The sequence below is a fragment of the Citrus sinensis genome, chromosome 4 (genome assembly GCF_022201045.2).
Source record: "Citrus sinensis cultivar Valencia sweet orange chromosome 4, DVS_A1.0, whole genome shotgun sequence".
Taxonomy (NCBI): Eukaryota; Viridiplantae; Streptophyta; class Magnoliopsida; order Sapindales; family Rutaceae; genus Citrus; species Citrus sinensis.
In genome coordinates this window covers 21,612,454-21,626,099 of record NC_068559.1, presented here as the reverse complement: position 1 = coordinate 21,626,099, position 13,646 = coordinate 21,612,454, and the positions used below count along the sequence as shown (strand labels likewise).

The 13,646-nt window shown below is 29.5% G+C and overlaps 1 protein-coding gene across 1 annotated transcript; it reads right to left on the bottom strand.

Annotated features, from left to right (window-relative positions):
• Window positions 1-4,995: 4,995 nt before the first annotated feature.
• LOC102629881 (hypothetical protein) lies at window positions 4,996-6,779 on the bottom strand. Its single transcript, XM_006484539.4, has 4 exons — window positions 6,546-6,779; window positions 6,230-6,439; window positions 5,923-6,138; window positions 4,996-5,638 (listed from the first exon to the last, which is right to left on the bottom strand). The coding sequence occupies exons 1-4, from the start codon at window positions 6,627-6,629 to the stop codon at window positions 5,417-5,419; spliced, it is 732 nt and encodes a 243-aa protein (XP_006484602.1). The 5' UTR covers window positions 6,630-6,779; the 3' UTR covers window positions 4,996-5,416.
• Between the last annotated feature and the right edge of the window lie 6,867 nt (window positions 6,780-13,646).

Below are 13,646 nucleotides of genomic sequence, written 5' to 3'. Positions count from 1 at the left end.
ATATGGATGTAAAAAGTAATCAGATCTTTATTATAGACTTTTATAATTATACGCGTGACACAATATCTTGTAAAATTCACGAGAGTTTAGATTAAGGAAAAATTATAATTCTATCTAAATAAGAGTTTATTCATCTTAATTTAATGACATTTCTTGTGAATAATTATAAGAGGAATCGATCATTTAACTTTTATTAATATAGATTTTTTTCATTATACTCTGACAGACCTCAAACTAGCTTATAGTTGTATATATTTAGACAGATGTTGCCATCCAACAATATTATCAACAAAAAGCTTTCACATGTTATTGAAACTTTTCCATCAAACCCATTGTGGAAGTTGGAAAATCCAGAGTCTTTTAACGTAGAAGCTTCATAAAGCTATTGGACAAAAAGTCCACAGATTGAATGGTTGTGAGCACTTTAATGGAGATCTTTAAAAGTTCAACATTCCAACTTGGGTCTTGTTCTACTCTTTTGAAATTTTCTCAAGTTTGTAGACATTTATGCATAATAAAAAGACCAAAGACCCTTGACCTTGATCGACTTGGTTGACCCTATAGGTGCGTGTGTGCATGCGTGTGTATATATATATATTGTGCGTTTGACACAATATATTATATTATATTGTGTTGTATTAATATTGTATTATGATTATGTTATATATTATTTGGTGATACATTGTACTGTATTAATTTTTAATTATATTATATTTAGTGTTGTACCGTATTATATTATTTTTTTATTAATTTAAATTATATATTTAAAAATAATCTTTATTATAACTTAAAAAATACTAAATATAAAAGTCTTAAATTTTACAAATTTAATATTTTTTAATAAGAATGTTAAAAAATCCTAATTCTCCATGAAGATAGAAGCTTGTAGCCTTTCTTTTAGTATTTTCTAAATATATAACCTATGAAATAAAGATCGAAACAAATAATTTTTAAATAATTTAACAACATAAATAAATAGTTAAAATCTTCAAGATTAGTTCAAAAATCATTTTAGGATGACATAATAAAAGTTTATACATACTACAAGATAATTACAAAATAATAAAGTGTTAGAATCGTCGTAACATTTCACTAACAAAATTAATTGTGCTAAATAATCCAGTAATTATTTATATTATTAATTTTTATTCAGATTTAACTAATTATTATTAGTTATATTTAATTATTTAAAAATAAGTAATTTAATTAATATAATTAAATAATGTAATATTATATTATTTAAGTATTGATTATTAGTTATACTAACTTATTGAAGATTAATCAATTTTATATATTAATTATTATAATATAATTAAATAATACATTATTTAGATATATTTTTAATATAATAAAAATTAAAATATAAAATAATATTATTGAATAATAAATTTTAAATTATTTATTTTTATTAAAAAATTAAAAAAACGATAAGTAATCGTCATATTAACTAAATCCGACTTCAATTAATACACTAAGGTGGCGTTTGTTTTTTAACTTAATAACTTAAAGTGACTTAACTTAATTAATTAAGTTAATTAGAGGTGTTTGTTTTTATAACTTAATGAGAATTTTTAGATAATTTTGACTTAATAAAATAAGCTAATTTTTTTGACTTTTTACTTAATGGATAAATCTGAATCAAGTCAATTACTGGCTAATGTCAAAAATATCCCTGTTGTATAATTTATTTTTCATGTCTATCCTAAAACTCACCCATAGATATTTACCCCACATAAAAATATCTCTATTTTTTTTCTTATATTATATACGATAAAATTTGAAATTTATGGTATTTTATATATTAAAATTCTAAAATAATTATGTATTCACTTGAATATAGTTTTACTTATAAATGTTAAAATATTGTGGTATTTAATATATTATTTATTTGACATTCAAATTTAATAAGGATACAAATGTAAAAGTACATATTTTCAGCTTTTTAAGTTGAAAAAAACAAACAACTTAATACTTATTTTTCGAGATTTAGACGAAAAAACAAACATATTATTCAGATTCAGATATTCAGACCTATTCAAAATTCAGACTAATTCAGGTCTATTCAGATTTCAGATAAAAAAACAAACGCCACTTAAGTTGCTGCAATTTGGTACCCCGAACATAGGACTGCATCGCTGCCCCATGTAACGAACGGTACCAAACAAACCCCATAAGAATAAAATTGGGCGGCATCTCAATTGTTATAAGCAGGTAATTGGGGTTTTAAATTAGTTCAAAAATTCATCGTATCGCCTCGGATGAACACAATATGCCATTATCAATTGATTTCGAGAAACCTCTTTTTGCATCTGAAGAGCTACAAGAATTATAAAAAAAAAGATGTGGAGTTTGGGAGTCCATATGGGCAATGAATGGATGCTGCGACCCTTATTGTGCAACAAGTGTTATATTCGTTTGCATGTGTGAAACATATGTTGAATTAAACTTTTCACTATTTGATTTAGAGGTTGGTGATGTGGGTAACCTAACATTAAGACTTAAACCCAATCAATGAGAAGTCAAGAAATTAAAAATAATTGTAAGAGACATCAAAGTTTTATCTTCTCTACATCATTGATAAATTAATATCCGCAATGCAAAAATAATTTAATAAATGCGACGGGAGAAATTTTTGATGAAATTTAATCAATTATTAATTGATCGGGTCTTGTTAAGTCATATTATTTATAATTTACATTAATTTTAAATTAGTTTTTTCAATAATTAAAAAATAATAATTTAGGGGTAACTTAACAGCCGCCCAATTGATCACTTCGGCGAGTCCCATCAAGGGGTGGGACCCAACCCTATCCAATGTCCATGAATTAGTTTCGGATGGTGGAGCAAGTGGAGCTAAACAAACAAAATGGAACATATTACAGTTATTACTAGAATCCATGTGATGACACATAGAGCACGTAGCATATTTCCCAGAAAGAAAAATTAAAATTAAAATTAATTCATATGTCCCACTGGAATTGATTGGCGACTGGCGATTGCACAAAATTTATGGCAGCCTGCCTACCTCACAGTTTATTTAAATACTGCGCATAGTGTGTATACTTTATTTATAAATCACTAATTAGTTTAGTAGTTCAAACTTTTTCATCTTATTATTTAAATTAATAATCTTCTCTTCTCTTCTCTTTCCACTATTTTTTTTTTTTTTTGAGATTAGATTTTCTTTATTTCTTATCTTATTTACCATTACATTTATGAGCTAGACTCAGCCTGTGCCCACATCTTGCATCTGGACATATTCTAGCTGTGGACTTTCTACTTAAAAAAAACCCCCTATTCATGAGAGCAGTTTAAAAAAAAAAAAAAATTTCTGAAGGACTCGTGTTAAGTGAAATAAATAAAAGATCGAGGACCTCCGTGAAAATATTCTTTCAATTGCTTTTTAATTTCAACGAGTACGGCGAACATCATTGTTTGCGATGAATGATGCAAATGGACGGCTGAGAAGCAACGGAACCGCAATTATTGGAGTTAATGGAACACGTGGCGTTGCGTAAGCTTACGAAAGCGGCCTGTACCGGACGGAAATTTTCAAGTGCCTCAAGTTGTGAGTTCTTTTAATAAAATAAACAAATTAATTAAAGAGTTTAATTTAGTATTTAAACCCTCTATTCGTTTGTGTTTGGCTTGTCCTTTTTTTTATTTTCCCCAGAAGATAAATCCTACATAATTAATATGTCTATAAACATGAGCGACCAATTTAACTCAGTGTGAACCACTGCTCTCAAAATTAAAAAGAATTGTAAGAGTAATGATTTTGAGTTTTCATAAATTCAATCTCTCTCAATTAAGCAAAAATTATATAGGGTTAATTTATAAGTTTTTTTTTCATTACGAAATGTGTATGGAGACGAAACATTTCTCATATGTGAGGGTCATATGTTTGGACATGTACTTTACAAAATTAATATAATAATATAAATCTTAAGTTATATATTTGATTGTAAATATTAGTATAATGTTTGTTAATATTTGTTTTAATAACAGTTGTAAATAATATTATAAATATTTGTATAATAAAATAATATAATGTGTAAATAAAATTATTATAAAAAAAAAGCAAGATGGGTAGGGGATTATCTTTAATTTAATTTACAAGTGTCGCCAATTAAAAATTGATACGTCTACATCACGAGCTTCTAGAAATTGCATAGGTCTAAAACTTATCTTCATTTCATTTCTCAAACGGCGCCGCATTGTGTCTAACTCAATGGTGTCTTTATACGTTTTTGTTTATTGATTGATATATTTTTGGTAGACTTTTGCATATATATCGACATACCACATTGGAATTTTTTTATGGGACGTGTAAAAGAATCCAGATACTTAAAAATTATTGATTGAAAATAGAGGTTTCAAAAAAAATATCATTTTTTTATTTTGGAAAATAAATTATTTCCAATGTTACATAAAATTAACCCATACTCAGCTAAGGAATCATACTAATTTTTTTTTTTTTTCAAAAGAAATAAAATTATATTCAATTCAGGAATCATAACAATATTTTAAAGAAAGAAAAATGTTATTAGCTACTCAAAATTATGTCCAATTCGTTTTGCCATTTTGGAGTAATGACCAAATTTATATGAATCAAGATGGAATCAATTGAATTTAGAGCCAAAACCCTGTTCTCTTCTTCATTTGATGATTGAAAATTTCTATTTTTTCCTTTTCTTCTAGTGACTTACGTAACCCCCAGTGCATACACATTGAACCTTAGCTAAAAGATTCTTTGCACGTTTTAAGACTCGAAATAAATGTGCGAATGTTAAAACTCAAGATATGCACAAAGCATAATGCGTTATCCAAGTGTGTGTTAGCCTCCTTTTGCACATTAAATCACCAAGACTTAGCAGCGAAGGCATAGATTTTAACTGATGAGAGAGTGAAAGCTTCCAAAAAAGAAATATCTAAATTCTAACAAATCTCTTGAAATATATATGTAGGGTCACCATTCATATTTGTACAGAGCAGTAAAACTTCAATTCCATATTTTTATGTACAATTGAAAACACACATTCTACAATATATATTCATATAATAAACTTTATGAATAACTTACATTATCAAAACCCTAAAAGCATAATATATATAACAACTATTTTACAACCCCATATTTTTTTTTTCTTGAAAATATATATATATTTTCCTTATTTTCTATCTTTTCCTTTGCTTCTATGTACAGACACAGACCTATAAGTAACTTTAATTTGATTTCAACACCGGCCTACGCGGATGACAAGGCTCAGATGTTGATGAGACTACAAAACACACAGTGGAATATTTTCTAATTAATTGTTAATTTAGAGAGAGAGAGAGAGAGAGAGAAAAAGAAAAACCCCAATTTTCATTTTTAATTTTTTTTAATTTTTTTTTTTTAATTTTAACTACTATTCTAGTATTCAATGAGTAAACCTCCCATTGGAGCTCTATGAGGAACCCCCTTTCTCCTCTTGGCAGTCCTGAAACTCACGGCCGTCGGCGGCGGCGTCGACGGCGAAAAACTCTGTGTCCTGCTCTTTGAACTCCCGTTATTGCTGCTAATCTCAGCATCCGATCCTTGATCCATTTCCTTGCACATTTTCCTTTTCTTGAAATTCTTTGATGTTCCCGCAATCTGAAATTAATCAACCGACCAATCAACCAATCAATCAATCAATCAATCAATTAATTAACCACATTTACGCATGTACAAAAAAAGTGATTAATCAAGTTATTAAAAAAGTTTAACTGTATATATGTACACATACACATCTTGTCAACTAGCTACTTGTTGTACATACATTGTCTTGTCAGAGCATCTAATGCTGAATAAATGACCAAATGGGTATTGAAAAAAAAAATCAATTATTAAAAAAAAAAAAAAAAAGGAAAATGAAGAAAAATTCAAAATTGATTTACCTTGCAGCCAAGGGAGCAGAAAGTGAAGGAATCAAGGAGGCTGCGCTCGCAAACAAGACAAGTATTTGTGACGCCTTTACCAGGCCTGGGCTGAGGTCTTTCGTTCAAGAAGACAATTCTTGCGCTGTTTATGATGTAGGTTTGAACTCCTGTTATATCCAGGTACTTCTGAATCTCCGAGACCCTGATCACATCGTGGTATGATGATCTCCTTATCTGTCATAAAATCCCCCCCCCACCCCATTAATTTGATAAATTAATTGAAATTAAAAGTCATTAATTAACGAATGTTGTTTGAGTTAGTTACCTGGATTGCTCTGTGGTCTCTGTGAAGTGAGAGACATAGCGAGCAGAGGGCACCATTCATACAGTCTAAGCAGTACATGTTACATTCACTTTTGTGAGCATCGGCATGGAGCTTGCATTGAACGAAGAAGCTCGTTTGTAGCAGAGGCCTCAGCCACGGCGGCCACTTATTGCTCATTTCTTCGTCTTCTTCTTCCGGCCCTCCTCCTCCCTATTCATCATAACCACAATTAAATAAAAAGCTTATATCTTTATATACACATATACATATGTATGTATGCTGCAAGTGCAGTATGGATAGTACTTGTACTACTGACCATGATTCTTCGGTTCTTGGGCTTGAATTCTCTTACAGTGAGCAGTTCTTGATGATCACGATTGCTGCTATTGATCATCATCATGATTAATGGAGAAATAAGGAAAGAAAGAAAGAAAGAAAGAAAAATGAAACTTTCTTCTGGGAAGAAAAGACTTAATTTTCTCGAGAAAGTGAGAGGGAAAAAAAGTGGGTGGGGTACTTTTGTAGTGGTGGGTGGTGGATGCAATTGTGGCGAGTGCTTATCTCGGGCCTTAAAAGTCTTCCGCCGAACCTCGCTCCGAACCTGATCCCGTGCCTAACAATGCGTTTTTCTCAAGGCACTTAATTTTTTTTTTTAATTAAATACAAAACCTGATTTTAATTCTGGCGTGTAATTACAATTATTTTATGAAAATTGTTAAAAAAGGGGGGGGGGGGGTGATTTCGCTTGGACATGGTAGGCATCTATCAGTTGGGCAAAGGTTTGGATTTTTGCGATCATGGTGGTGAGTTCGGTTGCGTGACACGTGGAGGCAGTGGATTTTGCCACGTGGAAAAATGGTGAGTCAGCCAGTATTGGGATGATGAACAAAATGCCGTGTGGTGGGAACAAAATGGCAAATAATAAAATAAATATTTATTGAAAAGTTTTTTAATTAATTTGGATGGTCAGATCAGGGATATTGGGCCTTGGGAAAGTGCCGCCTGAAAATTGCCTCTTGGAACCCTCTGAGTTAGGTATTGTACAGTCAAAAAATAAAAAATAAAAAAATAAATAAAAGATAAATAAATACTACTTTCATTCACCCACTTGTAACCCTAGATATCTTGAGATTTTTTTTTAAAAAAATAATCTTTGTTCGTTGATTTTTTTTATCATTATTATTGTGATAGATTGCAAAATACAAGTCAAATTTGGGGACATAAGCAATCGGGAAAGTCTCGCCATTATTCTATTTATGAATGCCCGCATTCAAGCAAGTTTTGGACGAGTCAAAATAAGCGTGTAGCCTGAGAATTGTCAAACAATGAAGATGAGAAAAATCAAATTTCATTAATGCATACCACTTTCTATTGAGAGAATGGTGATTAGTTGATAATTGGACCCCCTTAGTACAACATAATGTGTTTCCCTCTTTCTATTTTGCTCGTAACTTTTACACCATGAATGTTGGTTTTATTTTGGGCATGAAAAAAGTATTTTTACTTACTTTTACACCATGAATGTTGGTTTTATTTTGGGCATGAAAAAAGTATTTTTACTTAAAACGTTCAGTTTAACAGCGAAGCCCATTCACGGCCGATCAAGCCTTGCTCAAGTGGTTTAATTTGATGTTTAACATTATGTTATTCTTTTATAATAAAACAACTTGTCTTCATATTCACATTGTTTATTATTAATCACTTTTGATTTAGATATCTATATATATATATATATATATATATATATATATATATATATATTAGGCTCCCGTTATGTTGGAGCAACTCCAACGTAAAGCCAACAAATATAACCGTGCGACGATAGACACCAGCTTCTCTAGGCTTTGATCACACAGTTATATTTGTTGGCTCTATGTTGGAGGAACTCCAACGTAACCAGATTATTATCATTATTATTATTATTTATGTTATTTATTATTATTATTATTATTATCAACATCGAAATCATGCAAACAGTATTGATGAACAAAAAAATAAAACCTGTTGAATAGCAAGCTCCTAGGGTTATTGACTTATTGTCAACCACAATAAAACGATACATGCATCAAGCCAAATGTGAGATTATTATTTTAGATAAAATTTCTTATGATTAAGACTTCTTGAGAGTTATATGTCATCAATTTTTATTGAAGTTATTATAGAATTTTATCCTATAAGAATTTTATTAAATTGGCAAATGGTCACTGCTATTTAATTTTATATCTGGTTGTAATTCCATCTGGTCAAGATATTTTTATTAGTGTTTTTCGCCCCCCTTCCCAAAAAAAATCTAAAAAAAATAATTTTTTTTAATAAATATAAAGTATTCATTTTTTTTAAAAAAATTAATTGGCTTGTTTTTTTCTCCCTAAATATATAAAAGATGCAAAATAGAACATATTCTTGATATTTTGTGAGCAGTTATAAATTAATTTTATTCCAACTTTCCAACCTCACAGAATCACACTAAAGAATCAAACTTATGAACTTATTCCACTGTATCCCGAAAAAATATATATTTATTGTCGATATGGAATCTTTTTTTTTTTTTTTGAAGTGAGTGATGAACACACAGCCTAGACTTGGGAATCAATTAATTTAACTAATATTAATAGTAATTGTTAACTAACTTTGTCGCCCTAATTTGACTGTTATATAAATTAGTTTAGAAACAAAACACAGGGAACCCATTAACATAAACTATTCATTTGGCCCAATACTTTCATCTCATAAATCATAATGATAGATTGGAGAATCATTTTTTTAAGGGAAATTTACACTCATCCACCTGTTTATTTTGTCTTTTTCAAAAATACATAAATATTTTTTTTTTGTTTCAGTGCGCCACCTGAAGTTTGCTTTTTGTTGCATTTTTCCACTTCCGTCTAATTTCCGTTAGTAGATTTAACGGAATGTTAACGAAATGACCTTTTTACCCCTCAAAATTATAATTTAACCTAAAATAAATAGAAATTGGAGATAAATTGGATGTATTTAATTTTTTTAAAGGTGGATGCTAGAAATTGGAGGAAAATAGTGTTTGCTGCTTGTTAAATTTAGAAAATTTGTATTTATTTTTTTGAAAGAGAAAAAATAAATACAAAATTTCTAAATCTAGCAAGTAACAAACACTATTTTCCTCCAAAAAAATAAATACAAATTTTCTAAATTTAGCAAGCAACAAACACTATTTTCCTCCAATTTCTAGCATCCACCTTTGAAAAAATTTAAATACATCCAATTTATCTCCAATTTCTATTTATTTTAGGTTAAATTGTAATTTTGAGGGGTAAAAAGGTCATTTCGTTAAATTTGCTAACGGAAATTAGACGGAAGTGGAAGAATGCAACAAAAAGTGAACTTCAGGTGGCGCGGAGAAAAAAAAAAAGTGTTTGTGTAATTTTGAAAAAGACAAAACAAACAGGTGGACGGTTGTAAATTTCCCTTTTTTTAATCTTTAAGAAACACTAATCACATGTTTACAAGTTATTTCTTTCGAGTAACACTATCAAGATCTCCATATTTATATATATTAAAAAAAAAACACAAATCATATTTATAAATTATAACGCTTAATGTTAATTAACCATGTGTCGTGAATTGGTCTCGGTAGCGTTATGTATCAAAAGATAATTATTATGGTATGATCTATACATCTATTAAAATTATGAAATCTATTGGGAGAAATTTTAACCGAAGATGCGTGATTGATTAATCCAAATAATGCAATTATTGATGTATGCAAAAGGGAGAGTTGCTTGTGGTAGTTGTTGACTGAAATGAAGAAGAAATTGCTGTGCCCAGACTTCACGGCAACAAGCAAGCTCTTTGTAATTGGATTCTTATGTCACCCCACCTACAAATAAAGCCATTTTTTTATTGTGAAAAAAAAATAAAATCCATTTTCCTCCACTTGATTTGAGGGTTCATTCATAGTAGTAATTGCATGTAAATCAATTTCGATGAAAGTGGAAAGACACTCCCGCAGTGCTATTAAATAATTAAAATTAAATCAGCTTGGTTGAGGGATTTGTGAAGGAAGTTCATTGAAAGCGACGCTTTTTTTTTTCTTTAATTATTATTAAAGAGGTAAATACAATAGTGCAAGATGTGCCTTTGTGGATTTTCACATTAATAGAGAGCAACTTTATGAGCATAATCATGTGAATTTGATAAAAAAGATGTTAGATTCTGCTCATACTTGAGCTCACATCTAAAGATCTGAATGTGAATTTGACTCCTGTGCCTATTCGTGATAATGTACGTGCAATGTTTCTCTATTCCCTTTTTACCAATAATTACACGTTAATAGGACCCATCAACACCACCATAGTGGAGGCAGTCAATCAATCCAAATTGATCCGAAATGATTCATATCCAATACAACACCTAAATGTAATAAATCGATTCTTTGTTACGAATAAATTAATCACAATTTCGAACACGAAATTTATAGGAGTCAAATAAGAAATTATGAGACACAATGGAATCAAATTAAATAAGAAAAGCAGGTGATTAATTCAAATTGAATTAGGGAAAATCATATAGAAGATTTCTCTATATAAGGGAGACGTACAAAATTTTTAATGTATGATTTACTACAAAACAAGAATAGAAGAGAATAATTCAACTATTCTGATTAGTTGCTCTCTACTTCTGTCGCATATTATCTTTCATCAATTTTTTTTTTTTTTTTTTTGATGTTCAAACTATCGTGTTCAGAGTGCACCTTCACGGCAGTCGTTATTGAATCTTGGAGATTAAGTTGCCTTTTTAGTCATTCTTGCACCAGAAGATCTTCTTTGAGAAGCAGAAATTGGTTTTAAAAGCAGCACTTGGGATACGCCTTTTGACGAATTTGGATTTGTTGACAGATGCCGCTATAAAAATAAAAAAGATCGTATGTTCATATTAGGCCGAGCTTGAACTATGGACTCCAAGCCCCTTACCGTTCAAACGTTTCAGTTTAAAGCCCAAATTTGACTGGTCTTTGAGGAATGATGTTGTGGTAATCTAAATAAAAATGTTTCAATTTTTTTTTTCCATTACCTTAGTTTGAAAATTTTCTTAATTCTTTAAATTATTTCTACTGATATATATAACAAGAAATTTATGTATGGGATTTTTAGATTCAAAGCGAATTCAATCTATTTTCAATTATTATTTTAAAAAAAAATTAACTTCCACATTCTTCATAAGAAGACTCAAACTCTTAACTTTAAGAATGAAACTAGAACCGCCCAATCAAAGAGTGGTTTCTAAATTTTTAAATTTCTTAATACTTTGAAATACATTACGTAAAGTGATAAAGTTGCAAAAATGTATGCACCTTTGACCTTTCAGAAATACTGTTCTTGTAGTTATTTATTGGGCCGAAGGTCCACATCATATCTTGTTTTGCCAAATATGCCCAACAACTTTCATTGGATAAGCACAAGCATAGACGTATTATATTATAAGACTAGCAATTTTTCATTTTAAGAAATGAAATTATTGTGTTTAGAATGATAAAGTTCAAATTCAAAGTAGATTTTGTCATTTATCTAAATAACTTTATATTCTATTGAAATGATATATATATATATATATATATATATATTCAAGTCTAGAATTTTAAAGTGCGAGAATGTCCGGGAAAACACAATAAACCAAAACACTAATCATATATATAAGAACTTTACGGAATAAAAGTGGCATTTCACAATGTATTGAAAATTTTTAATTATTTGGGCATAGCTAAAGTAGAACTATATATTAAGAAAATCTTTTATCTTTCTATAAGAGAATCTTAATCGATTGGTTTTTATTTTTTGGCACAACAAAAGTGAGCATAGATTTCTTTTTTTTTTAAAAAAAAAAAAAGAAGAGAAACAAAAACAAAGTGCTTAGATGAAAGCAAGGCAGCATGGACAAGGCAAGTGGGTTGTTGGATTGGATGGCAAAGACAGGCTCAATGCTTTTTCTTATGTGGTCACAATTTTTCTCATAATAAAAATTTCGGAAAGGAACTGAGGAGTTGATGATGAGAACTGAGAAGGAGTCCACTAGTAAAATGATAATGCTGGGTCCACTGGAAAGAGTGAAATAGGTACAATGTTCAAACTATTTTTTACAAAAAGAATAAAGAATATGCGACTCTAATGTGTTAAAAACAAGCAACCAATTGAGCTGATTGACGAGATTTGTACTTTTTTTTTATTTTAATTATACAAGACTATTATTCAAAATATAATTTATATGTCATGAAATTATTTTAAAATTTATAAATTTTATATAACACTGTCTAAGTTTTTACTTTTTTTAATATATAAAAAACATTTATTTCACTCACGTTTTAAAAGAAAAATATTATTTTCACTTAAATTGAGAAAAAAAATTAAACTCTCACAATGTGTTATGGAGGCTCGAACTCATTCTTTCACAATTGTGAGGGAAGAGTTCTAACCACTCGGCCTTAAATTTATAATAAGGGACGACAAAAAAGTTCGATTCGGCTTTTAATCTGATAGACCTATTTTTAATTTTTAAAGTTTTAACTTTAATTTAAAAGGTTAAAGGTCGGTCATAATTTGAGGAATTAGAGTTTGATTATATTCGGATTAGAGTTGGGGTCTTATAAAAAAAATTTAGATACGATTAATCCCTAGCTCAATTTTTAAAATAAAAAATACAACATTTAAAAGTTATTAAAACACAAACACACCCCAAACAGGCGGTCACAAAATGCACCTTAAATATACTTGCCTCTATTTTAGATTAGTTTAGTTATTTTGTATTCAAATTATTTATTTATTCTTAGTTTGGTTAATCTGTTCATTTGGTTAGATCGTTATATGTTGTATTATCGTTAAATTTAAGTAAAAAATAATTTATTATATTCCGTTCAAATAAACTCAACATAAAAGTTGAATAAATATATTACAATATTATGAATAAAGAATGAAGAATAAGAATTCTATTCTAAAAGCAAAACTAAAAAAATAAAACAGTAAAAAAAAAAATATTGATCGGTTCAGGACCATGACCCGACCCTTAGTTTAAGAGGTCAGACTTTTTAAGCATTAATGCCCTTTTATTTTAATCATAAGATCAGTTTATGATTTAGTATGATCAGACGTCGCTAGTTTCTTTTTGTTTTCTCTTATTTAAATCTTAGCTAGTATGCTGGGAACAGCTAGCAATGTTTTAAGTCATCACTAATATTTATTTCACTGGGGCTCGCCATCATACTTTCCCCACCGAAAGACAAGTGTTTTGTTGCAGCAAGTTGCAAGTAAGTACGGCTAAGAGACTGAAAGCGTGAACACGTTTGTTCGAAAGTAGGTGCGTTTTGTCATCACCCGTACGGTGCGGTCCGGCTCGTACTTTTGGCATTTTCTCTGACCCAACCGTCAGTTTCTGGCCTTCTGCACAAAGA